The 27,662-nt window shown below is 45.9% G+C and overlaps 1 protein-coding gene across 4 annotated transcripts in view; it reads right to left on the reverse strand.

The window, feature by feature from the left end:
- hlk (hulk) overlaps positions 1-27,662 on the reverse strand; it is a 97,178-nt gene that overhangs the window by 11,722 nt on the left and 57,794 nt on the right. For 2 of the 4 annotated variants that reach the window (XM_077631835.1, XM_077631833.1), the window contains exons 7-25: positions 26,908-27,039; positions 22,769-22,951; positions 21,748-21,879; positions 18,742-18,927; positions 15,451-15,582; positions 14,823-15,005; positions 13,503-13,634; positions 12,670-12,855; positions 11,305-11,436; positions 10,888-11,073; positions 9,881-10,021; positions 9,161-9,343; positions 7,619-7,756; positions 6,851-7,033; positions 6,624-6,755; positions 4,658-4,840; positions 3,933-4,073; positions 2,478-2,699; positions 907-1,044 (exon numbers count right to left, since the gene is read on the reverse strand). In XM_077631835.1, coding sequence (XP_077487961.1) covers positions 907-1,044; positions 2,478-2,699; positions 3,933-4,073; positions 4,658-4,840; positions 6,624-6,755; positions 6,851-7,033; positions 7,619-7,756; positions 9,161-9,343; positions 9,881-10,021; positions 10,888-11,073; positions 11,305-11,436; positions 12,670-12,855; positions 13,503-13,634; positions 14,823-15,005; positions 15,451-15,582; positions 18,742-18,927; positions 21,748-21,879; positions 22,769-22,951; positions 26,908-27,039 — 3,045 coding nt within the window. The remainder of the gene's footprint in view (positions 1-906; positions 1,045-2,477; positions 2,700-3,932; positions 4,074-4,657; positions 4,841-6,623; positions 6,756-6,850; positions 7,034-7,618; positions 7,757-9,160; positions 9,344-9,880; positions 10,022-10,887; positions 11,074-11,304; positions 11,437-12,669; positions 12,856-13,502; positions 13,635-14,822; positions 15,006-15,450; positions 15,583-18,741; positions 18,928-21,747; positions 21,880-22,768; positions 22,952-26,907; positions 27,040-27,662) is intronic. The other 2 variants (XM_077631836.1, XM_077631834.1) reach the window with 1 other exon arrangement.

A 27,662-nucleotide genomic window follows, 5' to 3' on the forward strand; every position in this document is an offset into this window, starting at 1 on the left:
AAATGCATGCACTCAACGTCCGTGTCACTCGGAGGACCAGGAGCTTAGCGCTTTGGCAGACATTCACAAAAATTTATTCAAAGAAGAATGTGGACGTTATGACGAAAGGAAAGCGGTAACTGTCTCGTTCTGGGTTGTAATATGAAACCCACCATGAAGGATGAGATGAAGGAAACAAAAAAAGGGGGAGGGGGCGGCATGGGGACGGATCATTCCCCCTCCCCTCACACGCACACACAAGATAGCGAGTTTTAAAGAAAGACTGAGAGGTCAGCGTTAGCTCTGAAACTCTTACCCTGTTCTGGTTGACGGGGAACAAGTGATCTATGAAAAAGAGGAGTGTGAATATATACTAGCTTCTAACAAATCGGCTTGGTCGAATCTGCGACTCGAGACCTGAAGTGTGTAAGAAAACCTCAGTGGTCTAAATTATTCAGGAGCCCTCCACTACAGCATCCCTCTCAGCCAATGTCACTTTGGGACTCTAAACTCAACATACCATACCATACCGTACCGTACCGTACCATACCATTGAAGAATGCCTGAACAGCCTAAGGAATATACCAAGCCTCTAACCAAGTGCCTAAAGCAAGGTGCTGCGTCAATGGGCTGCTACCGGGATTGCCCCCTCCCCTTCACATTTGGCAGACAGAGAAACTAGTCAAGGCATTACCCGGACATCTAGGTGAAGCTGCGACATATGCTGAACTGTGTAGGAACAAGTGACTGTCTCTCACGTATCTGTCGGCGCTAACAGTCCAAAATCTGTGCAAAATGCGGCAGAACATATTCAGACCTGACACCTCACGCAGCAATGTGTCCAACCCATAGGCTGCCTCGTGGTCTGTTGGAGCATACTCGTCCAAATTACAATAGGTGCATGCTGCACGTACATCAGGCACTCACAGAACAAAACCGCCAGGTACTTCGCCGCCTTAATGAGCTTCTTGAGTCCGTCTCCGTCCACGTCCTCGATGATCTCACTCCCGGGATTCTTCTGGAGCAGAATCCACTCGAGGATGTGTTCGCCGCTCTTGAAGTCACCTTGAAGACAAAAGGTGTAAAGTGGGACAACGTTTTGCGACTTGACGTACTTTGATCTGGCTTTTTATTTTTTTTCTCTCGTCTTTCTCCAACTATGAAGTGCGAAACAGCAAGCAACACCAGTTAGACTGCGGACCAGCGAAGCAAGCACGGCGAGAGAATGAAGCAGAGCTTTGCCTAGGCACAAGAGCGAAACTCCCTTTTTACACTGCTTCTAGGGTGTGCGTTTCCACGGGTGTATATGGCCACAGAAATCCAGTTTGAGTCGATCTGTGAGCCGTGTAGGACGACCATTGGCGGGAAATGTAAATACCTGGATTTCTCGCCGTAATAGGCGCTTTGTTTTGCCTAGTGTTATGCTCTGTGATAGTTGGTTGCGAGCTTCTGGAGTTTGGGCCTCTGAGATTTGGGAAATGGACGAGTTCAGCAGGTACACCAGGACAAGACAACTCAAGGGAGCAATGTCCAATAGATGCTTCGACGTTATCTTGTTTCACCCATCATTTCCAGTAACGTTTAGCAGTCACACTTCAGTGAAAGTGTGATGTTAGGCTATAGTTGTTGCTTTGACGACATGGTGTAAACGGCACTCAGTGACAGTGGGTAGGACGGAGAGATATGACCGCTAGTCTGGTGGTTGTCGGATTTTTTGTTGTTTTTTCTACCGCACCAAGCACAGTTTGCGCCATGTAGTCATGTCATGGTGAGTAATGTGGAGTCAGATAGGGGCATACTCAGCAAGGAAAATAACACATGGGCCCTTCAGGATCTAGTAATTTGTTTTCACATTACTCAGGATGGCGAACTGTGTCACTTTGGCCAGAGGGATCAATTCGAAGAGTTCTCTGCTATCGTTTGATTTTTAAGTTTTTTTTTGCTACGGACTGTACCGTTGTTGTGCGGCACTTCGTATCTCACTTTCGTTCGGCATAGTTATAGTGTTATCTCAAAACTAACACAAGCTTCAAAGGAGAAAACCGTGGATATCAGCACAATGCGCAGGCCGGCAGGATTTGACTTTACTGAGGTGGAATGTAGAGGTAACAGCTTAGCCTGTGTTTCACTACGTTCCAAGGTCAGGTCAGGCTTTCCGCAATAAAAACTCGCGCAGGAAACGACAGGAAAAATAATCTAATTAGTCCTCCTTGAGCGGAAGACAATTTCGCAGACCTGACACATCTAGCCTGGTGTCATTTATTTTTTGTTTGATAGATTGCATTTTCGACCGCCCGTCAAGGTTAGGCGCCAAAAGGTCACTGCACTCAGCAAATCATAACCTGTTCATGGTGTTGCAGCGCGCACAACACCACGATGCACGCGCGCTGCAACGTCATGACGTCAGGCAGCTGGACCCGTTGTGGCGGGCGGTCGAAAACTGACTTTCGCTCTGCGCCCTGAGTAGAGGCGGCATGCAGCTACCGTAGGCTGCACACCACCGTCGCCACCGGAGGAGAGCCACCGACCGGCGTAGATGACGGGATCTTTGTCGTCGTTGCGGAAGAAGAGGATGGCCGGGATGGCGAACACGCCGTACTTCTTGGCCAACGCCATGTCGTCGATCTTCACCATGTTGATGCCGTGCGCGTCGGCGTCGTCGTCGATCTTCTCGAGCTCCTCGAGAACCTTGACGCACTGCTTGCAACCCGTCTTGCTGTCTGCAGAAAGAAAGGACGACCATGTGGCAGGTTTTGTTCAAGTTACTCCTGTGCGAAAACCTTAATGCGGAGATGCTACAAGGTCTTCAAGCCAGATGTTTGTGGCAACACTTCGGCACCTGAATTCACTTCCGAATAACAATTCAGTTTCGAGCTTAATTTGAGTACGTCATTATAGCGCACACTGGACGCACGGCAGCGCAGATAAGAGGATAGATTATTCATGTTAGCTTGGAAGAAGAGTAAGACATAGTAAGACATATCGAGGATAGAGCCTCGATAGGAGGCAACGGCTTCTATGGGCAGTCGGTGAGAATGAAATTCTGCAGCAGCTGCACCGAGATTTTTGTTGCGTATGCGCGCATTTCTTTCGAACACAACAAATGGGGTCATATGAATAGACAGATTGCAGCCCTTCAAACTGGAAAAAGAATAGTGAGAATCCGAGACTCGTGACCTTCTAGATCAGTTGTTTCTGTCCCTTGTTTGCTTGCTTTTTCATTGACCGTTTCAGTTGTTCTCAGTAAGCGAAAACGTCCTTAACCAAGTGTGATCATCTCGGTTGAAAGATTGCAGCACTTCAAGCAATAAAAAATAGGCAAAATTTCGATAACTGAATTATTATACTTCTCGACCACTTTTTGCATGCTCTTTTGGTTCATCATTCCACTCATTACCATTGTGTGCAAACGTGCTCAAACATTTGTGTTAATCCCTGCTAAAAGATTGCACAAGCAAAAATAGGAAGTAAAAACCGCGAACTGTCGACGGCAAGAGGTTTTAGACTGATTTATTTATACTTTTACTGTTGATTATTTAATTCGTTATTATTCCCCAAAAATGTTCCTCAATCATTTAAGATAATTTCAGCTGGAATATTTCAGTCTTGTAAGCAAATAAAAAGCAAGAAGTAAAAAGATTTGAATTCCCAAGCTTCTAAAGATTCTTTAATTCTTTTGCTAGTGTTTTGTACTATTAATGCCTGAATTTATCCTTCATACCTCTGAAATCTGTCGGGTCAATAGAATTATTAAAAGTAGCAATGTTTGTGATCGTCGTATCCCGTTTCTAGGTCCAGTCCCAGTCGCGCTAAACGTGGTAAATCCTCTACGTCCCTTAAGTGAAATCACTGTAGGTCTGCACATTAAATTGGATGAATAAAGAACAAAACGCGACACAGATTTCTAATGGTGGTTCTCAAGCAGCGTAAAAGTGTGACGAACGTAATCTTACAGAAGAAAACAGTGAGGTACTCAGACTTGGCCAGGATCCTTTCGAACATTCGCTTGTTCACCCTCTCGATGGCGTCATCCATTTCCATGTTCTCTGGATTGGTGAGCCACTCGAGCACTTCCTCTTCGTCAAAAAGATCACCTGTTTGAAAAACAAAAATGAGACATGCCGGCCGTAAAACATGTAATAGGTGGTGATGTAATAGACTAAAATTGTCTTGCGTACTATCTTGTAAAAAAAAAATCCAACGCAGAAAAGGCCGTTAAGCGCGAATAGCAAAAAGGAGAACGTGGTTGAAGGTTTCTAGAGCGCAGTTGGTGATTTCATTCTAACTGTAGGCCTAGAAGAACAGGGAATTTATATACCAAATAACAACGCCGTTCATCACTTACATCCAACATTAGGAGTGAGTATAAAAGCAGCATATACAATATTGCTGGCAGAGGTGACCTTCTTCAAGGACCCAGTTGCTTACCGTTGTTAGTGGGCATATGCAATTGAACCTCGTTAATTCTAACATGATTAATTCGAACTTTCGGTTTACTCAAGTTGCGTTTTGGTCCCATAAGCATTAGGTACATAAAAAAAGGCTTCCCTTGGAACCCCAGAATCGAAGGAATTTTTGGTCCCTTTTGAGTTTGAAATATCGAGAACCGACTGCATTATGTGCGCTCATTGCATATGAAAATGCATTTATACAAGCAGTCGCCATGACGACGACTCACCGGTGAACCTGAGGTGTTTTCCGTGGCGGAAGTAGGCGAGGCCTGGAGGGTTGCGGATGCCGTACTTCTTGGCCATCAGGTTGTCCTGCATCTTCACCAGGTGCACCTCGTAGTCGCTGCAGTCGTCGTCGATGTTCTCCAGGTGCATCAACATCTCCTTACTCTCGTCATCATCCTCGAGGTCTTAACGCGCATAGAAATAGAATAAAAAAGAAGTCCCGTTAATTTCCGTACTTCACTGCTGTCAGCCCTGAGCAGTACAATGGGAGGTACAGGCCCCTACAATATGAAAGGGAACAACCGGTTCGCACAAAAGACGAATTTTTTGGTAATTTCTCTACTAAAGTTGAACACGACTTTTGGGCCTTATACGCCAAGAGGAAAGCTAGTTATAAAACAGGACGAAGTGGGCCTCTCACACACAATTATAGAGCTGAATTAATTAATTCAGCTGAACTGAATTCGAGGGACCTGCAATATAGCGAACCTTACAATGGACGGATTGCGTCAGAAATTCGCACGCTGCAGAGTCTGCTTTCCAGACGTGTAGTGGAGAAATTACGACACCCCCGAACCTCAAAGTTTCCGTAGGGGGTAGGGGAAGCATCACTGCCACCTCTGAGTACTTAGGCATCTTAAGTGCCGCAATACACTGCTGAAAAGCAGGTCCTGCGGCCCTGGAACTTTCGACGTACCCTTTGAAACTTGGCAACTTTGTAACACAAGATGAGTAAGAGCCATATGCAAGCACTGGAGCTGAACTTGTGTGGACCAGACATTTTGCAGAAAGCAAAGCTGACAGGTAGGTTCGTGTAAAACTACAAGAGCACAGTTGGCAGAGGGTAAGCCGGTTTATAACTTCAACATACTTCAATGTACTAAAAATTAAAAACTCGTAGTCATTGAAATGTCTTGAAAAAAAAAAAAGAAGTATCGTTCGCTGGTAGTCTGGTACACGAACGCTGTTCTAAATTTCCTGATAGAATCTCACCGACTGCCTTGCTAAGTGTTCCAACCTTTTATTTTTTATCAATTATTACATTTTGACTAAATAATTAATATTTAATCCCTCTCTTTATTATTATTCTTAAAATTTTAAAATCAGAACACTCATCCCTTTTCTGTTCATGACGAAAAATTCACCGGTGTTGCGCTCCCACGTGCTTTTCCTTTTTGTTAACTGCGTTCAGGTGAATAGCCACCCGATTCTTGGCCGATCCACCAGTGTGGGTATGTGCCATCTTTTGATAGGCTAACAACAACAACAACAACGTATGACAGTCATGTAGACACGGCTGTACCTGAAATACTGCTGAAGCATTTTAACGCTTGTCGTATACATCACATTCAAATTTAGCAACAAAAAAAATACAGTCTATCATACAATGTGATGCAACATTTCAGTGTCAGGAGTATGCTGCGAACTTCGTTTTTTTCCAAATTCGCTTTCAATATTCGTCTTTTAATTGCACCTTTCCGATTTCCAATTTAATAAGAAACGCGACGCCCTCACGTGGTTCGCGCTCCCGCTAGGGGAGCTGCTGTTCAGTATCTACCTCTCTATCACCTCCCTCTCGCACTCCTTCGCTCCGGTAACAAAACACCAACAACTGCGGGCTTTCGCGGCAAAAAGGTCTATACTGCTGACGCAGGGAAAGCTTCGATTTACAGGCAAGCAAAACATGCAGTATACAGGTAAATTGGTGTCGCTATACTTTAGTCATCGCTATCCTTTCAGCTTCCCCATGCTGGTCGTGCATTGCGCGGGTGTCGCAAAAGCAGGCAAGCAAATAAGATAGCTAGTGGCGCACATACCTATAGGCAAATACAACAATCATGCGCCATACATAACGTTGACAGCATGCCTTTTCCTTGTTAGCTAAACTATAAGGCGTAGACCCATGACGCATGTTTCCATTTTCCTAGAAAATAAAATAAAAGCGGAGTTCCAGCCAGTATTGCTTACAGAAAAAAACCGCCAGGTAGTCCGTGTCGACGATCATCTTGTTGAGCATGTCCCTGTTGATGTTCTCGATGGTGTCCTCGTTCTTCTGCTGGATCAGCCAGCTGAGCACGCTCTCCTCCTTGGTCAGGTCCTCTGCACAAAGGGCGGGGGCCGTCAGCCGACACGCGGGGAAAATGGAGCAGGGAAATAGATCGTTTTCCAATACCGGCAGTCGACAAGAAACGTACCCGCGTAGAGGCTGGGAACGCCGTGCTCGAAGTAGACCAGGGACGGGTACTCGGACACGCCCAGCTCTTTTGCGTACACTTCGTCGTCGATCCTGACGAAGTAGATGCCTTGCTTGTCGGTGTCGTCGTCAATGTTCTCCAGCTCCTCTAGTACCTTGTCACACTCCGGACAGTCTTCCGTGACTTCGGTGAAAAAAAAAGAGAAACAAGAAACAGGCGCGTGACTGGCATGGCATAACTACAGACGTGGCGTGACTGTCACGTGGCATGACAGCCACGTGGCGTGACAGCGACTTGGCGCGATAGCCACGTCTTAGGCAGACGTGACATTTTCGACGTGGCGTCCAGAAGCAACAACTAACCCGAATCTTTATAGGCTAGCAAATCTGCAGTATAGGTAGAGTTCTTTTGAGAAAGGGTCCAGGCCGCCTGCCACTCTGTCATGCGGCGCAGCTCTTAAAGCATCGCTAGCGCTTAGAGGTTCTGAAGAGACGTGGACTAACGTCATTTTCATCCTCCAGTGACTTGGAGTGCCGCGGACGCTGCACAAGCTGCACTGCAGGACAAAGAAGCGAATTTATGGTCTGGGAGCTTTTAACGAGGACAATACGTGGCTTCACAGCTGAAACAGCATAGTTTACGGCCAGGCAGACATTGGTCGCACAAAAGAGCCACTCATTGTTTGGTGCCGGGTACACTAAAGCATGTCGAAGTTGCGAAGGAAAGAGAAAAAGCTGCAAAGCTAATGCCCTCGAGCGATGCACTCACAGAAGAAGACTGCGACGCTCTCCATATCCTGCAGGAGCATCTCGAGCATCCGGCGGTCGACGAGCTCGATCTCGTCGTCGGACTTCTCCTTGCTCTCGGTGAGCCACTTGAGCACCTGGTCTTCGTCCTTGAGGTTTCCTGAAGGCAGACAGTAAGTACATCGCCTATACGCTCATGACAACGGCCATGCAGCTATAGTTCAGCGTACTGAACACGGCAAAGATATACTGCTGCCATGGCAGAAGTATTAATTGTAGATGTGTTGAAATAAGATTAAGGCAATGATACTGCACTCGTGACATAGCAGTGTGCGAACACATGTCCAACATTCTCGGATAAAAATTTTGAAAAATGAAAAATTGTAAGATACTGTGACGGAAATATTGAAGGTAATGGTCCATTCTTCTGATATGTAGAATAATATTTCTTTTAACGTGCTAACAGTTAAGAATGCCATAGAAAACCAATGGGTAACGCTTTCGACGATAGCAGAAACGTTAATAGACAAGAAAATTTAAGACTGTCGTCTGGGGATCTGCGGATATATTGATTGTTATAGTGAAATCTTACATTATATGAAAAAATTGCGTTAATCAGCGGTATCGCGCTCAAGAATGCTTTTGTCTAGAGTTGCTGGGTATGGTATGAGCAGAGAAGACTTGTTTATGTGCGAGGCGTGTACTTAGTTTCGCGTAATCATTCGTGGCTCTATATTGCAATTCGGTGAAGCAGCATTGTATTTTGCCTTGACACTAATCTACGCATGACTCACAGCGTGATGCTTAAAATTGTGTTATAAAATTGGTTTTGGTTTTTGAGGAAAGGAAATGGCTCAGTAATTGTCTCACACCTCAGCAAACACCACAACCGTGCCGTAAAGGAAGGGCGAGAGTTCTTTTAGATAAAAACTGAAGGTTTGTTGAGAAGCCATACTTTTAATGGAAATCTTAGTGAAAGATAGTGAAAGTAGTGAAAAATCTGCCTGAAGAAATTAAAACAAAACTTAGTGTTGTGCCTGTATGTTGCTTCTGTGGTCTCCGATTGCCGCAGCTGAATTCGCAAAAGTCACGATATTTTCGCAAGAATTTGCGGTGGCACAGCTGTTTTTTTATGAGGGTGGGGGAGGTGGGTTGGTTGAGAGAATTATTCGTGGAATATCGTTGATAGCGGTATCTCATAGAATTAGTCTGTGGTTCCTTTTTTTTTTTACTGTTTCGGTATCGGTCACAAAGCAAGTATCCCTTTTACCTCTAGTACCTCAAAGTGAGACCAGTTAACAACAAATAAAACCTGCACGCCCCGCCATCTAATAATAATAATAATTGGTTTTTGGGGAAAGGAAATGGCGCAGTATCTGTCTCATATATCGTTGGACACCTGAACCACGCCGTAAGGGTAGGGATAAAGGAGGGAGGGAAAGAAGATCTTCAAACTCAGCTTTTACTCAAGCTCACGCAGATGCGACCTAACTGTCACGTGACTAGCAGGATTAGCGCGTGAGCAGTACATGAGCTGTATAGGCGTGAATTTTCCATGTCTCACCATCGTAGTACTGAGGAAACTTCTTTTTGAAGAACACCAAGGCAGGTAGAGCGATGATATCGTAAGCCTTCGCGATCTTCGGGTCTGTGACCTTGACGAAGTCGATGTCCATTGCCTCTGCTTCGTCGTCGATGTTCTCCAGCTCGGCGAGAACTTTGTCGCACTCCGGGCACTTGGCCTTGGCTGTGTAATCGAAATCGGCATCGGGTGTAGGCCAGTTTAAAGTGGCAGCCAAGTACAAGGGCCCATGAATCCCTTTCGTAACCCACGTGCAAAATGTCACGTGTTCAATGGAGATAAAACTATCTGGTAATTGTATACAACTTAGAACAATGCCCGCGCAGTATGACACTGAATGTTTTCACGAATGCTCATTGTTGCCTCGAAAATGCAAACATGTATCGCATATTACTTTCTGGAGAAAAGGGGGGAGGTAGAGGAGTCACTGAGAAACTAAGGTAAATAGCAGGCTCTTATGCACTCTACTTAGCTTCACCGAGTCTTGAAAAACTACTGTATCATGATCTCCTAACCTTTGCTCTATATATTCCCGGCAACATTAGTGTTTCATCAGCATCCAGTGAAATTTAACTATTGGAGTAGCAAATACGATAGAAAGGTAGCAAATGTCAATAAGACTGTTCGCAGCTTATGGCCATCCTTCGAAGGCTGCAAACATGAAGTCGTGCTCCGACAGCTCAAGCAACATGTGTCACTTACTGAAGAAGACGGCAACGTAGTCATTGGTGCTCAGCAGTTTGTCCAGCATTTTCTGGTTGACGCTCTCGATCTGGTCTGGAATGTCCAGGGTCTCCTCGCTCGTCATCCACTTCAGAATCGCGTCCTCGTCCATCAGGTCGCCTGCACGAAGATGTGGAGCGTATCGAGGAACGCCTTTTGCTAAGCTAAGCTTTTGCTAACTTCATGCATGCGCGCACTTGGTGACTGATCTTCCGGACTCATGGGCCAAAGCGGCACGCAAACATGTGATGTTTTCCCCAGAACAATTTCAGCAATGAGGTCCGCTTCAGCGAAGCTGTTAGGTGTCAATGGGAAGTCCGAAAATTAGGGTGGCTGTCAATGAACAAAATTTAAATGTTAACATTAAAAGTACCTTTCGTACTATAACTCTTCGATAAACAGCTCCAAAATTACCAAAATTACGGCTGAAAAGCTTTACTCCGAAAACCTTACTTATACTGTTGGAAATTATTAATAGTGGTTCACTGTGTTTGGCTTGCAGGTCACCCCGAGCTTACTTTTAAGACAGTTTGGTCTACGTTGGGGCATTTTCTGTGACATCCACATAGCGACACTAAAGGGAGTAACGGAGCCGCCGCGGTGGCTGAGTGGTTATGGCACTCGGCTGCCGGCCCGAAAGACGCGGGTTCGGGGCCGGTCGCGGCGGTCGAATTTCGATGGAGGCGAAATTCTAGAGGCCCGTGTACTGTGCGATGTCAGTGCACGTTAAAGAACCCCAGGTGGTCGAAATTTCCGGAGCCCTTCACTATGGCGTCTCTCATAGCCTGAGTCGCTTTGGGATGTTAAACCCCCATAAACCAAACCAAAGGGAGTAACGGAACAAATATGTTGACGTGAGAAAGATTAAGTATGAAGCTTCAGTCTAAAAACAATTGCAAACGCGATGTATCCTCAAGGTGACCATTGCACGGTATCACATCCCTCGGTTCAGTTATTAGCCAATTACTGTGAAGTGACACTCCTACCTTTGTAGTGAACAGGCTGTCCGTTCCTGAACAGGACAATGGCTGGAAGGCGGGTCACTCCGGCTTGCTTCTTGGCTAGCTTGGTGTCATCGGTGGTCACAATGATGATGCCATGGTCGTCAGATTCGTCATCGATGTTCTCGAGCTCAGATAAGATCTTCGGACACTCCTTGCAGTTGTCAGGCGCTGTTATTAAGGTAAAAATAAACGCACACCGCATAAAGTCGTGCTTGCGCACAGTGCGTGTGGTCTTTCAATGCACTTTATCACCAGCGTTGTGCACCACTCCAGCGAATTTCACTTCAAGACAGCCATCGATGAAATCATCTATTACGCGTAATAGCTCAGCCCTCGCGTAATATTTTATAATTGGCCAATTCAGTACGTATGATATATAATAATATATAAATGACGTACCGAAGAACACCATGACGTATTCCTTTTGACGAAGCAGCATTTCCAAGATTTCTTCGGTGACCTCCTCAATGGTGTCTTCGGACTTCTGGTGCAGGATCCACTTCAGGACCTCGTCCTCGTCCTTCAGGTTTCCTGCGGGCAAAGACACGGGTTCTGTTGTCACACGCGGTAAACAGCAGCGTCTGCTGTCACTGCGCTAAGCCTGCCTCGCGGGTCATGCGTTGACGTTGCTAAGTTTGTGACGGCTCTTGCTGAAAGACGGCGAAGTGTTGCTGACTGTTTCTAGCGCCGCAGCGGTAGAATGACCACAAATAAGGAAGAAAAGAAATCCTACCGCCTAAAGTAGATCCATTCAATGGATTCCAGCTAGCCCTAACACAAATGCGACGAACGATGAAAAGCTGCACGGCTTGGCTGCATCTGTTCGCTGCACCAGACAACTCAGAGGGGGCAAACATATAATATGCACAAGAACGCGAGAAACGAAAAAAGAAATGGCAAAATGTCTGCAGCAGCCTGATGTTATGCGCAGAAAATATGCGTTTTGTGCGCAATGGCTATGGTTGAAGTGAATACATTGTCTTCATGGTCATTATGTTCAGCCGAGGTGATTTGGAAGCAGAATTTGGGCCTCTTCCAGTGACAACCCAATTACTCCTGTTTTGCGCAAGACGCGGCCTCGTTCTTACAGCGAATTTAAAAGGCTCATCGTGAATAGATATGAATCATATAAGCGCATACATGCGGGAAATCAAGATGTACTGAGCATGAAAAGCTCCGAGGGGCATCAAGCAGCGCGGAGATAACTACACGCAACATATCGACATACCTGTTTCCGTCAAAGAAGGTATCTGGCTTTTCAGTTTTTACAAGTTTTATTACCACGAAAGTCGCAACCTACCATCTAAAACCCACGCTGTCGTCACAACTGGGTGGAATTGATAGAACTTCAAATGTCCGGAGGCCGCCATTTTCTGCCTTCATATCCCCACCCATTTATTCTTTCTGCTCTTTTTCCTGACGAATTTACGCGCGAACAACTTTCTAATCCATGAGCATTTGAAATTCTCATCGCGAAAAAAATGTGTAATCGGTCATAAAATTCGCCCATTGGCGGGAGGGAAGTGACGTCACTAGTCCGAATCATTCTCATTGGCTAGATGGAAGTGACGTCACTTCTGGTAAGGCATCAACAGCTTTTAATGCTATCGCACTGCCAACACATAAAGTAATTAGGTACATCTGAGATTTTCTTTTGTTTCATCACTGACTTCCTGTTTCTCTGTATTCTTGTTTTTGCGCGTGTTACTTCAGCTCTTAGTTCCGTCAGCCAACGAACCAATCACACCTGCACCCCCCGCGTACCTTCGTAGACGTTGGGAATCTTGTCTTCGAAGTAGACGAGTGCGGGCAGCTCGTCGAGGATTCCGAAGTCCTTGGCCACACTGTCGTCGTCGATCTTGACGAAGGGAACGTTGTGCTTGTCCAGGTCGTCGTCAATGTTCTCCAGTTCAGCGAGCACCTCGGCACTCGCCTTGTGGTCCTTGTCGTCTGGCGATTAGGGCAGACACGAAATCCGGGGAAGCGCTTTTTCACTCCAACAAAGGTCTCAGAAATGGGGGGATATGAATTTGTATGAGCGGGACTTGCATGCACCAGGACACCGCTACACAAGCGGTCCCTGCACAGTAGCTGTCATGAATAGTTTCTATGATAGCGCATGCGCTGCTTTCTGCAGAGAAGATACTGGGACTAATGCTAGATAGCACCTCTCCTGTAGTCTCGCCATGCAGCGAAACTATTGGGTTACGCTATTAAATATTCCTTAAAAAAGCAACGCAACTTCCAGAGAACCCAGACGACTTTTGTCTATGTTCCTCTATTAGTTTGTCTGATGATTTATGAAGGTTTATGATAGCTGCAGTCTGAATACGTTTACAAACAATACAAAACTTAAGGAAGTGAATGGGGGGGGGGGGGGGGCGGAGGACGAATAATCTTATAAGAAAGACGCAGTTGCATGTGATTTCAGATTAATGGCAAGTTCGTGTAGTATTCGCGTTCGAACTTTAATTGTGACAACAGAAACCTAAATCGCTTTTGTTCGTGATCATCCGTAATCAGAACGCGCAACAATCTGTTCAAGTGCTTCATACAGGTAAGTACAGTATTCTATACACAAACGTGAATAAACTCACAGAACAAGACGACCAGGAAATGGTTCTCATCAATAAGCTCGAACAGCATTTTCTCCGTAATTTCCTCTATCTCTTCGGACTCCTTCTGCTTGATGAACCAGGCAAGAACCTTGTCTTCATCCATCAGATCTCCTGTAAATATATGTAGACGTAAAGAACTTAGACATACCTGCGTTTTATCCTTTGAACGAGTATAAGGAAAGGTTGAACGAAATGACGCTTAAGAACAGTACAAGGATTCACTAAGTGTAAAGCTACTCCTTTACTGCCCAGTGTCGCGAATTCGCGACATGTGGTTTGCACGCCCTGTGCTTCATTAGTACATGTAGCTTGGCTGCAAAGCATGATGCCATCATGTGCTCAGTAGCCAGCATTTTCCAGTCAAAATGTTTGGTGCCACTGTGAGGAAGCCGTGCAAAGAAAAATGGGCGCGAAAGTACCACTTCCAATCAGTGTCCAGCAATTCCTCATCTCTCGTTTCGTGACAAATGTTCAATGATATAGAATACATTTGTTACAAAAAAAAAAAGGTTTGCTCTCTCCTGGCCTTGTCGTTGGTTCAAGGCTTTCGATTTAGTATTTCACGCAACTCGGAATAGCCGCACAAAATGAACTAAATGCTATCTGTTGCTAATTGGGGGCACACTGATCTCTCATATTTTAGAAACGCTACCGAAAATCTGATATTGCCTCTTCCTGTCCGCTCCCTGTCCTTTTACTCACGCTAGTAGCAGCTCGGGTGCTTCAGGTTTTGATGGCAGATGCCGCGGCTAGCTACATCTCTTCCTTCCATTGTTATTTTATTAATAAAGAGCCACTAATAATAACTTAACGAATGCGGGTACATTAGCTAGAATAATGTGGTCTTCACGTTCTGCTGTCCTTGTGCCCTGCTCACTTTTTCCGTGACCAGTCTTTCCATTTTTCGTTTTTATTCCATCTACGCGTCACGCGTGCCTTTGATGTAGGCATGTTATGACCTAAAAAGCTCGGTTGCTTAGGAAAGCATGGCGACATTTTGTCTGTCATTTTCATCCACTAACACATTTTAATGAGCTAGCCTATTTCTAAGTGCCGGTTTATTTCTGGTGGTGCTGCCTGCCGGCATGATACCAGTCGTCGGTACTGGAGGCAAGACGCCCGTTCACAATGCGCACGTACACGCGATCGCGCGCGTGCTCGTAGTCCGTCCTTCCGTGTACTGACGGTAGTCATGAAAGCACAGACATCTCCACTGTTCACAGACGACCATGCGCATGACAGCAAGAACGCCCAGAATGCATTTGGGTCGTGGGGGGACCGATCTGAGCGCTGTCTCACCATCGTAGAGATTGGGGATCTCGTTGTCGTAGAAGACGAGCTTGGGAAAGGACTCGATTCCGTGCTTCTTGGCGGCCTCCGGGTCGTTGGTCTTGAGGAACACGATCTCGTGATCGTCCGCTTCGTCGTCGATGTTCTCCAACTCCACGAGGATCTTCTCGGCCTTCTTGTCGTTCTCCTTGTCTGGAACGAACATGAGACAGTTGAGCGGAACTTTTCGCCACTGTCTGAGCAGCGTCATAATAGCGCGCCTTCTGAACACACAGGAGCAAGACAGTCGACGGAGGAAGTGCTAGACTCGCAACTCGCTGATCAATCGTTCAGCGAGATGACGCAGGCCTACAGAGCCTCGCGCCAGCTCTACCCCCCGCCCCACCCCTCCCTAGATAACAAACACGCAACACTCTGGCGCAAACTACAGACACACACACTCCCCTCACCCCTGACCCTAGCCCACTATCACCCCTCCTTCCCCACTCCTGCCTGCACCTTGTGCCCAGAACCATTCGCCTCTTCCCTCTCTTCGCGTTAAACCTCTTCGCGTTAAACCCCCAATAAACCATAACCGAAGCTCTTTCGTCCTATCCGCCCTTTGGCGATGCTCTGCGAGGGGGGGGGCACCACTCACAGAAGAGCACGGCCACGTGTGGGTGCTTCTCGATGAGCGAGTCGAGGATCTTGTCGCTCACTTCCTCGATGTTGTCCGACTTCATCTGGTGCAGGAGCCACTCGATCACCTCCTCCTCCTTCGTCAAGTCGCCTGAGGGAGAGAGAGAGACACGCATACAGGGACCGGTCAGCACTATACGTGCCACTGTGGCGAAAAAAAAATAATGTACAGGAACTGATACCAGAGCAAATGAGTTGCCATATACCCAACAATTCTGGACAAAAGCATTTTTGAACGGGAAATATTTTAGGAAAGCAATTCTTTCATGTATCGTAGATTTCACCGTAACAATAAATATGTACACCCGCAGATCTCCCGTCAACAGGCTTGCATTTTTTTTTGCTATTAACGTTTGTGGCATCATCAAAAGCCCTCCCCATTGGTTTTCTATGGCAGTCTTAACTGCTCCATGCGAGCGGTGGAAAGACTTTAAAAGAAAGATTTTGCTGCACTTGGGAAGAATGGACTATTACCTTATATATTTCCATAACAGTACTTTCCAATTTTTCAACATTCAAAAGATTTGTCCAAGATTGTTGGACATGAGTAGCTGCGATATTTTGCAGTGACTCCAGGGAGGGTAGCAAAATTAATTATAATTGAGATTATAATACCAGGTAGAAAATTTGGTCTATATTAACCTCTTCCACATGAAAAGATCTGCGCGTACGTTACACAGGTGCCTGTTTAGCTCTAGTTACTTAGCGCTGTGTTTCCCTTTTCGCAATTTTCAACGTGCACTTCAAGCGAGAACTCAATGTTAAGCTAGTTTCCTAACTAGCTCTTATAAAAAACACGAGGATGACTCCTTGCTTAAAGCAGAGTTCGTTAAGAGGCACTGTTTCTTGTCAAGGCATTCTTGTAATTTGCGCCTTTTAAGTACCATTCCTGAGGTGACGTCATGCGCGCAGTGGTTGATAGCAAGAAAGGGCCACGAAGGCATTAAACTCTTCCAGTTCCCTATTCTTCCAATCGATCAGGTAGTCCGTAACAGGCCTTGAGACTCGGCTAACAATGAAGAAGAGACAAAGGGCGAAAATTACTTGAACACTTTTGTGAGGGATTTTCAGTTACGCGAAGCATATATGTGCTGGATTATGAGCAAACTTTTGTAAGAGGTCCTTAATTAAGTATTCAGTGAATGCAGACAACTTGCACCGTAACCCCAGACAAAGACAAGTCCTGCAATTATGGGGTTGGCACTATGGGGACTGCCACTTCCCTCCAGCTCCTTGTTCATTTTGTGTTGTGTCCGCATATAGTTTGTAAGACAGCGAAAAAATGAACGCTTATGTAAGTGTCCATTTCCCCTGTCTTGCGTGCACGGGCATAGCAGTCGGCGGGTACCCGCATATTGCTCATTTTCGTTTTATTTTTCGATCACTCATTTTCAGTTTTTTTTTACGTAGTTATGTCCAGCCACGGCGCCAAGGGTAATCGTGTCTCCTAAATTCCAATAACTGATATGGTTATTACTAACGACCTGCTAGAACTCTCTAATTTCAACTAAGCGGTTAACTGTAATAGTTAAAAAGTGAATTATTAAAAAACTAGTTTACCAGCTTACTACTTAAGCCTATTCACCGGTTTTCTGTTGTCCGCCAACACTGGCAATACTATGCAGAAAAGGCGATATTTTTACCTCAAAAAACTTATTTTTGAGAATAACTTAGTTTATCCCTAAAACACCTGGTATAGCATGCTATGTACAATGCACTGCATTGCATTATATTACATTACTTGAGCGGCGCGGTGAGAAAGCTGTAGCCATTAGGAGTTCGCCAATATGCTTCGCTATAAACAAAGCGTACATGACGTGAGTAAAAGAACGAATATGTCAGGTAAACAAAGAAGCGCTGCGACAGGTTGGCAGGAGCCAGAAAGAGAGCCGGAGAGAGCACAATTCGACGGCAGCTCAGGCGCGTCCCAAACAGAATTACTATGTGCCGAAAAGGAGATTGAGTTTGTGCAATGGGAACATTGGGCGCAGAGGCGGAGAAAAAGCCGCAGAACAGTAATAAAGAACAGAAGGTGAAAAGCGGAGAACTTCGCGGGACAGGTAGAGAAAAGAAGAGAGAAGCGAGACATTGAACACGGAGAAGGGGCCTGGAGAGGGCGATGAGGAGATTACCGTGGAACTGCAATTCCAACAAGTCTTTCTGTCTCTCCTCCTCCTTCGACCATCTCGCCCTTCTCGCCATCTATAAAACACCGAAGATGCATTCGGGTGGTGCCGTTCACTTCTTTGTTTATCCGTTCTCCCATTGAGTTACTCGGTAATCTTGCCCATTCCCCTTTTTGCGTCTTATTTTTTCTTTTTCATTTTCGTTCTGCCCCACATATTTCCGATTCGGTCCCTCCCTTTTTTTCCTTACCTTTTTAGCGCTTTTCTTCGTATATTCGCCTTATTCTACTTACACAAACCCGTTCTTTCGCTCGTTTGCTCCTTTTTTGTCTTTCCCTTTTCATTTTCGTTCTGCCCCGCATATTTCCGATTCGGTCCCGCTTTTTTTTTTCATACCTTTTTAGCGCATTTCTCCGTATATTCGCCTTATTCGGCTTACACAAACTCGTTCTTTCGCTCGGTACACGGTAACTTACTTTCGGACGCGAATGTGCTCCCGCCGAATCATGCTTTGACGGCTTCCCCCCTTCTTCAACCAGCTTATCGCATTTCTCTTATTTTTTACCGAACACCTTTACTTTGCCTCTTAGTATCGGAACTTCTAAGCTCATTTTTTATTTCTTTCGTTCTCTCCCTCTCCATACTGTCAACGTGCTGCCACAACTTCCTACACTGGTGCAGGACTCTTGGAAGCCCAGCCCATCACATTACGCTGGTTCTTCGATTCAGCTTTCCGTCCGTAGGCGCCAGCTACGGCAGCGCTGACTGTCACGTCATCGCAGAAAGAATTCATCGGAGAAAAGTTCCCCTATCGGAGCGTTAGCCATTCTAAGATACTTTCGCTTAGCTCAACTTTCATTTCATTCTTTGACCCTCTCAGGATATGAATAAACCACACCTAAAGGGTATCACAAAGTGAACAATGGAAGAGAAAGCCTCAGGGTGCTTGCCTGAGGGTATTTCCCCTACCTTGTTCACTTTGTGATTATTAAAGGCCATCTGCCCAACTTTTCTCTACCGTGGACACCTTAAGGATATCGTCTCATACGCCGATGGTTTTGATACCAAGGCGGCATTGAGGCAACGAGTGAGCCTTCTTCGACGGCACGCGGGGCAGTGCTCGCCTTCGTAGATGTTGGGTATCTCCTTCTCGAAGTAGACGAGCAGCGGTAGTTCGTCGTCGATGCCGTAGCTGCGAGCCACCTCGTCGTCGTCGATCTTGATGAAGGGCAGGTCGTGCGCGTCCGCGTCGTCGTCGATGTTCTCCAGCTCCTTGAGCACCTCCTGGCTCTTGCGGTCGTCCTTGTCGTCTGCGCCAGAAGAGGACGAGGCTTAGCGCGCTTGGCCTCCGATCACGGGCAGCCGTAGCAGCAGATTTCATTTCTCGGACCATGCGCGAGATCTATTTAATTTCCACCCACTTGCGTGAAATCGTGTCATGCGCAGAGTGCGATCAAGCAGCACAAAGACTCTCCCCGTGACCTTCAAGTACATCTGTCTAGCGCCAGCGACAACTTCATTATCACAGAAGGGTTCCTAAGCTCATCACTCCATGCAACCTTCGGCTCCCGGCCATCGACTATGTTCTCCTACCCTTGTCATTCGCTGTGACTAACCACAATAATAATTGGTTATAACTTACGGAACCGAAAGGCGCAATAACTGCCTGACGGACGACATCCGAGCCAGGACCTTAGGAAGGGTGAATGAGCATGTGACGCACGTGAAGGTGCATATGTGGGCATAGGGCATGGGTGCCAGGATGTGAAAGAGCATGTAAGGTCATCTGTTCTTCACTTCGAGTTATCCTGGTTCATTTACTAAAATGCAGGCGACTCATGGATGCCTTTACGCTGGACGTTACTCATATACGCTGTAGAGAACAAGGCCGATTTAACTGATGTGGGCAGAAATCGTGCAAAGGGAACATCATGTGCGTAACTTTCGTTGTGATCATTGTCCTCCTTTTAAAGCTTGAAATGCTTTTAGCTGCTGCCAAACTTAAGGGAACATCATCTGGGAACAGCGGTGGACCTGAAGCAGGATATGAGAACGTACATGAAGCCGAACTTAACCGAAACATTCCGAAACTCTCCGTCCGAATGAAATCCAGCAAAAAAAAAATATTTGCCGCACTATAACCTCAACTGGAGTCATAACCAGCGCCGGCGCAAACAGAGCAGTTTCGTTTCTCGATCCTTTAGAACACTTCGCCATCACCTCCGCCTCTCGCGCTACATGTTCCGACTGGTAGCCCCGCCCTTTATGTGTTCGAAATCGTCGTCCCCATCCCTCATTCGTTTGTTCTGCGCCGTGATTGCTTGCTAAGGTAGCTGAGAAGCGCGCGAGCACCGTGCCGTTTCTGGCAGCTATAGAGACGCTTAGAGCGCAAAACAACAAAGTAGCGGCTAAAAGTGAAGTACCAAAAGCGGTGAAAGAAGCCGAACGGGCTGTCCAGCTAAAAAAAGGGAGTGATAGCGTAGGATCCTCCAGTCACGAAAGCAGCCAGGGAGACCATATTCGTGCCGCCTAGACAGATGAACAGAAGCGCACAGCAGCCAAAGGACTAGCACAACACCCGAGCACACCTACCGCCATCTATGAACTGTCCTGGAATGCGCTACGTATTTCGTGCAATGCATTTCATGATTACATAAAATGCATTTCTAGACAACGCGACAACCAATCTCGACAACGACACAGATTAGAAGTTATTCTGTGCTCCTTTCTTCTACAGTCGATCCCGGGTAAATCGAGGCCGGATAAATCTAAATCTTGCCTTTGTCGAATACACATGTTATTCATTTATTTATATAGTTTTGCTACCCTCACTTTCGAGGCCAGTTTTGAAAACGAAGAAAGTTCAAGTAGGCGCGGATATTACGGCAGTTAGAGCTCAACAAGGCAGCGCACCAGCATTGAATATAAACCCTAGAATATAACAAAAGGGATTAAGTGGAATGTTTGAAGATTGCGCATACTAAAGAAAGATAATAACGAAATTGTAGATAAATTTTATATTCAGGGAGCAAGGAAAAAGACAGCAACCACATTTCCTTGAAATTCTTATGCAAAAATTTAGGAAAGAAGCGTAGTATATCAAACTACAATTTCTCCGATCGTTCGATATATCGAACGGTGCGCCGCGCCCCTGCGAGTGGCGCTTCTCCAGACGGTGCTGTTCGATCACTTTTCGACGCGCTAAGACTGGTCAGCTGCACGGCCTTGGGAACCTGCTGACAGCGCTGTCAAACCTCCGAACGAGCTGAACGTAGGGTGCACCTGAGGGTAGTCTCCGGTCTCTTGTACTAATTTTTTACGTCACATCACTTTCATGTGGCGAAGCCAGCGTAACTGGTTAAAGCCTAGCGGCGGCCTTCACCTAGCGAGCTGGGCTCTCTTCTCTACCAAAGGCGTTGCAGAAACCGGCTGCGCCTTAATTTTGGACATTATTCTATTTATACTCTTCTGGAACAGGATTAGGCATCGTATGATCGCCAGAGGCTAGTTCCAAAGCACCGTCTGCTGCGGCCTCGATGCAAAGCAGGTTAGACGTATAGCAAAGCCTACCGAGTGGTGCTCTGCCAGGTGGCATGTCGCTGCAAGGAGTGTGTCACTAGCTTGTATGCAGGGTACTCTTACATGTAGGTTACGGAAAAGCTTATCTATTGACATTTTTTATATATCGAATTGTGTATATATCGAATATTTTGCGATCCGCTTAGAGTTCGATATATCTGGGTTCGACTGTGATGGCCTCCAACCGGCCGTGCATCCACTACTACATTTACTCTTAAAATAGCTGTATAGTATTTGAAACTTAGTGCCCTTTTAATTCTTTGTTAATTGGTCACTATATTAATTTGACTTTGTCATTGTTACTCAAGCATAAGAAATAAGTAGAAAAAATAACTTTTCGAGTGGGCTCATTGCAAATGGTATATTCATCTGTAGCATGATATCTTTTTCACATGTGAAAATGAACGTGGTTATGTATTTTTTTTTATGTGGCGTAGACGAGAGTATTGGCGCCCCGCTGCGACGTCTTGGCGTATTTCTTATAAGACTAAGTTTTGATCTATATGCGGGTGTTTTAAACGAAACGGTGGTAAGCGGGACGCCATACTTACAGAAGAGCACGGCCAAGAAGTTGGACTTCTTGATCAACGTCTCGAGCACCTCGGGTGTGACGTCTTCTATCTCGTCGGACTCCTTTTGTTTGAGGAGCCATTCTAGCACCTGCTCCTCTTTGGTCAAGTCACCTGCGCACAATGTGAGATCTCAATAACGCGTCCTCTGAGCGCGGTACACTGATTAATTACAGAGCTACACGCTAAACACAAATATGCCTATATGGGAGTAAAAAGGGAGTAAGCTGCCCTCTAGCGCACTTCCTTTTATAAAAGGGGGTGAGCTAGAGGACAGCTTACTTCCCTTTTTACTCCTTTCTGATTAGAGTGCAGGTTGGGCAGGAAATGTCTCCGCTTGTTGCGTCTCAGCCCAGCTGCGTACACAACTGCGAGCATTTGCGTGCTGCTTTTGCATCACTGTATTGCGAAATTGTCTCTTAGGAACCAGTAACTGTCGTACATGCTGCGCTTGTGTCGACTGATTTTTGATATCGAATTTCTTCCGGCGCAACTGAAATGCGTCATTTTACTTTTCATTACGCGTTACAATAAAGCAATATGCTACGAAAATGAGTTAAGTGGTGCTCGGCGTTGTTTTATACACATTCAATATTCTATCCAAAATGTGCGAAAGCGTTCGGTAGCAGATCTCTGCATCTCTAGTGATCGTATATTATAGGGAGGCATTCAAAGTAAGAGGAAAAAAAAAACGTCTGCCGTCACTACTGACGTATAGCAGGCTATCTAAGGAAAAAAGTTTTTTTTGATGACGACTAATGTATAATCGTCTGTATTGTTTGTGCGATCCTGAAGTAGCCAGCGCGCAAATAGTGATCTTTCCCAGCAGACGCTACAGTTCCCGAGGCTTTGTTTCCGACTCGGCCTATGATTTTCTGACGGCGGTTGCTTCGCGCACCTCAGCCTTCAAATTCATTGCATCACAGCAGCGATGGTTGGCTTCGTCGATATCAAATCGCGAGCAATTCGTCGTGTGGCTCCATCTTTCGGTCGCGCTACTCACCTGAGTAGAAGTTGGGAATGGTGTCCTCAAAGTATACCAGCTGCGGCACAGCGTCGATGCCGTACTCCTTGATGACGTCCTCGTCGTCGATCTTCACAAAGGGAATGTCGTGCGTGTCCAGCTCGTCGTCGATGTTCTCCAGCTCCTTGAGCACCTTTTCGCATTTGGCGTCACCCTTTTTGTCTGCGAAGCAACGATGGGGAGAGGGCACGGGCAGAGAGAAACGAAGCGGGAACGCTCTACACCGGTTGCGACGGCTACTATATGTCGGGCGCAGCTTTTAGTGCCTATAGGACCGGGATGACGTCACACGAGTGTCTGATGACGTCAAAGTGTCAAGTGGCCCGGGTTCACTGTGCAAAAGAGGCTGACGCCAACTGGTATTCACAGAACGATGCAATCCTTCATTGTAGACTGCTAACAAACACTCGCAACTAATTACTCGGGGCGTTCAAAGGTGTCACACGTGGCCACAGCAGGGAAATAAGTTGCAGTAAGTACCTGGAAATGACTGTTTAAATGCGTGCAGGTGTAAAAGCTTGTGTGTTCCTAAGATGGCTGCATCGATCTGAGAATGCCGTCTGATCGTTCTTGAAGGGGAACTGAGGATAAATAGAACATGGCCTGTATAGACATTGCACCGCGTTCAAATCACATAGAGGTCACTCTGATTGACGACACGTGATAGCGCGAAGAATCGAGTTGCACTGAACTGATCCCGATTCTCATCTGACACTTACCCTCTTCGGCGCAGCATTTCAGCTCAGCACCGTCTTCGCTAATGGGACAAATTTAAGTTGGCCTATGTTGATATATTATTGCATCCTAACGACAAAGGACCCACTTCAGCTGAAGACGGAGCTTTTGTGAGATATAAAAGGCAAAAACAAAAATACAGGTAGCGCCGCCACCGGCCGTTTTCAGAAGTAAATTGGGATGACGTCAACGCCGATTTTGAACGCGGATCTCTGATCTGATACTAGGTTACGCCGCTATTCAGATCCAAACGCTAATAACGGGGTATTCTTCAGTCGAGACGTCATTAGATTGAATGGAATGGCGGGAAAGGTAACGTACCGTTTATAAATCAATTTTGTTTCAACAATAAATGCCCATTTTGCTGTCGGACAAGCAACAGCATAGCCACGCAGAGTCAAACAATCAATCTTTAGTAAGAATAAAAATTGTATGAAGTAGACTTCAGTGCCCCTTTAATGCCCGTGCTCGGTCACTCTGCACGGGAGACATCAAAAACATAAATGGTTAAGTAAAAGAATTTTATGAAGTGTAGGCAGTGAAGTATAATGCACTGCCTGCGTTCAAGGATTTCGGGTGACCTCGTCGATCACAGCACGGAGAGCTCTTCGCAAACTCTCGCATTTTTGACGCATACGTTTCACACCACAAGCGTTTAATCAGGTTTCTGTTTCTCGAAATATACTAAACACTCTCATTCACATTTTGAACAGATGCGCAGGTGTCAGAGTTCAAATTCAAAGTGAAAAAAGTAATTTGATTTTGCCTCCACATATTAAGTACAGGAAACAGGCCCAGACCAGAACGTAGTTTTTCGTCTGAGTCTCAAGTCGCAGCAGAGTAATCGATCTTATGTTGTGCGTTATTCAAGCCTGTTGTGAACGTTATTTCGTTATGCTCGGCAGAGAGACAGAGAGAGAGAGGGAAAAAAAGGCAGACTGGCACATGTAGGGTTAGCCAGCAACCAGAATTAAGGCGAGCCCCGTGAAAGACCAGGAATAAATACATTGCCAAAGCAGAGCGGATTGCTAAAACGTTATGCCTTGATTTGCAACAATGTCTCTCTCTATCTCTCCTTTTTTTTAGGTGGTTTAAAATCACCAACGGAAGGTTACAAAGGGCGATCCAACCAAAAGTCGAGTGAGAGAAAGATGCGATTGATTCAGGCTTGTGAATATATTACAATTGTAAATTTTACGGCATCTTAATAAATTCACTTAAGTATACCTTCTGACTGTGGTAAACCTGCGAGGAGCTGGTACTGGGATCACCGTGAGCACAGATTGTGTACACCTGGACCTGATAAATTTGCTGGTGCACGCAATTAGCCTCTCCCTCAGCCCTTTTTAGTCGCATGGAAAGTGCCGATCGGCAAGAACAAAGCGGAAAAAGTGAACCTTGAAGAATTGAAAATTCACACCAGTGGCACGTTCAGGGGGTGGGGGGGGGGGGGTGGGGGGGGGTGATACAGTTATGCTTCAGCATTTTCAGACTTCAAAACACCTGCGCTGTCTCCAGCCATTCTATAGCTTGCATCGAATAAATCTGCATGCACAGAAGCATTCAGAAGAAAATTAAGAAATATGAATTCAAAAAAAGAATTTCTGAATTCGCACTGGTGCTGAGGAGAAAATACCACCGGTGAGCACCGGCCGAACACACCGTAACTGTGTTTTGTGGGTCGTCATCGGGGTGTCTTCGTCAGTACCCGAGGCATGAATCATCCCATGCCCCCGGCGATGCATTTAAAATAGTAAATAAGGAAACTGTTACTTTCGGCGCAGCAGCACTGTGCCTAACTAGTCAGAGAAAGGGCAACAGAATAGAAAAGTCTACCACGTCTCGGGTAGTTGTTGTCCGTCATAGAGCTATCTATGAGGCTATTTTGATCTGATCGCAAAAGCTACGGATCGTTTAACACGTAGCGGGCTCCACGGTGCTGGGGAGCTCGATTTTCATCGCGGTCAGGGTCAACCTTACTTGTACATATACAGTGTTAGAAGCCCTTCACTACGGTTTTATGGAAGGTAGAAGTGTCCAGTTTGAAACGGAGTGGTGGCAGTTACCAGCATGCTCGGCTTTTTACGATAAGAGAAACGAGTGGCACATGCGGCAGGCACGAGAACCAGACGCGTTGAGGGCAACTTATACTTCCGATCTGTTGCTGCTGATCGGGTAGACAGGTCGGAAAAAAGAGAACCGAAAAAGTATGAAGTAGCTTTGACGTTGCTTTTTGGTAATCCGGGGAAGCAAACATCAATGTTTTATTTGGTTACGGTCTGGTCACATGATTACAGTCGCTAGTAGAGTATCAATCAGTGATACGGAGCAAGTTTCTTTGTTCCGTGAAACCAAAGATCATGTTGCAATGGGCGATTCACATTAGATCCCTAAACGCCATGCTGCCTCACGGATTCGAATGGCTGCTTTGAATCGCTGATTAGAACACGCCATAATAAAGTATGAAACTACGGCGGCGCTTGCGGCTTTGCGGGCTATAAAGCTAAAACGGGCCACTTCGGCCTTTCTGTTTTTTTTAAACGGAATAATGCAGCGAGGAAAAACATGGTTAGGTAAGACGCTTATAGCTTGTCAAACAAACGCGGCTACAGAAGCAGAAAAGTACAATTGGCGAGGTGCAAGCCGTGCCCCCAGCAACAAGGATACCGTTGCTAGGTGCTTAAGCCTGAGTTGTCGCGTTAACATTTTCACACATTTTGTCATGCATTACAGGTACGAGCAACCTTTCCTGTGAACGAATTCTCCTAAGGGGAAAACAGTTCTTGCGCTTGCCGACCCTAGAGTTAGTCTTTCACAAGTTTGAACGAATGAAATCAGTAAGGATTAAAAAGAAACATTGGCAAAAGCGGAGAAGTAGGCGGGACATGGCTAGTCTGGTGGTGTCTTGTCTATCTGTCTTGTTTTGCCGGCGCTTCCTCGTTGGTTTGATTCGTTCAAACTTGTACAAACCCGCAAAGTTTTCAGTCCTTGTCATTCGCAGGATCCTACTGCAGCGCTACCAAATCTCATCCCAGTCGAAAAAAAAACAAAAAATTTCTGTCGACACAACAAATTTTCTGTAGTGTTCGTGCCCATGAACTTGTAGTGGCAAGAGAAAATTTTATAGTACAACAGAATTTTGCGTAATTACTACAGAATGGCGCTACAGAGCTACAGCCAAAGCATTCTGTCGTATTTTGACGAAGTTCTGTTGTTGTTTTTTTCAACTGGGATATGCTGCAGAAGATGGCGCACACTATAGAGTACCGCACTGTTGTGGCAACATTGGCAAGCGGGCGGGGAAGAGCGAGGCAGGAAGGGGAAATAGCTGTTCGGTATTAGCGAACGGTTGTTGTGATGACTGACTGAGAGTTAGAACCTACAAAAAAGTACCGCGAGATAGTCAGCCTTCTCGACGAGCTCGTCGAACACGTCCTCGGACACGTCCTCGATCTCGTCCTTCATCTTCTGCTCCACCAGCCAGCTCAGCACCTTGTCCTCGTTGGTCAGGTCACCTGCAAGAGGGATGTGTGCAAAAGCTGAGTGAAGAATTTTCCGTCCCGCTACCACCAACGCATAGGTTTTGCAATGGCATCTAATTGCTACTGCATATTGCCTGTTCACAATAATGGACAATCACTTGTCATCTGATGAGCAGTCTTCTGCACATGAACTGAGCGTCAATATCAGCATGTTCGATGCGCATAATAGGATGTGCTTAAAGGACTTTGCTGTGGGTGCAGAAGTCAGAAATTCCCCACGTGAGCGTTAAAGAGGCATTTTGCTGCACGCGAAAACATAAGCCGCGTTTACATTAATGCGACAGAAGTCGACTCCAGTACAATTTCTGAGGGAAAGTGCAAAAACGTCGAGGAAGAGAGTAGAGGACGAGTCACGCCTTTCATTCTCAAAACCTGCTCTTTCCCTCAAAAATGGACTGTAGTCGACTTCTGTCGCATTCATGTAACCGAGGCTATAGACACGTTATGGACGTTCCCTGCTCAATGGTGACGCTCTTTTTTGCTGGTACACCGCTTTCATAGTGTGGTGTTTTACCCTCGACCTACATCTTTGCGTAAGGGACGGGTATTGGAGAAGAAAGAGGTGAAAAAAATAAGAGTGCAGTAAATAGAAACAA

Source organism: Amblyomma americanum, chromosome 7 (assembly GCF_052857255.1).
Source record: "Amblyomma americanum isolate KBUSLIRL-KWMA chromosome 7, ASM5285725v1, whole genome shotgun sequence".
Lineage (NCBI taxonomy): Eukaryota > Metazoa > Arthropoda > Arachnida > Ixodida > Ixodidae > Amblyomma > Amblyomma americanum.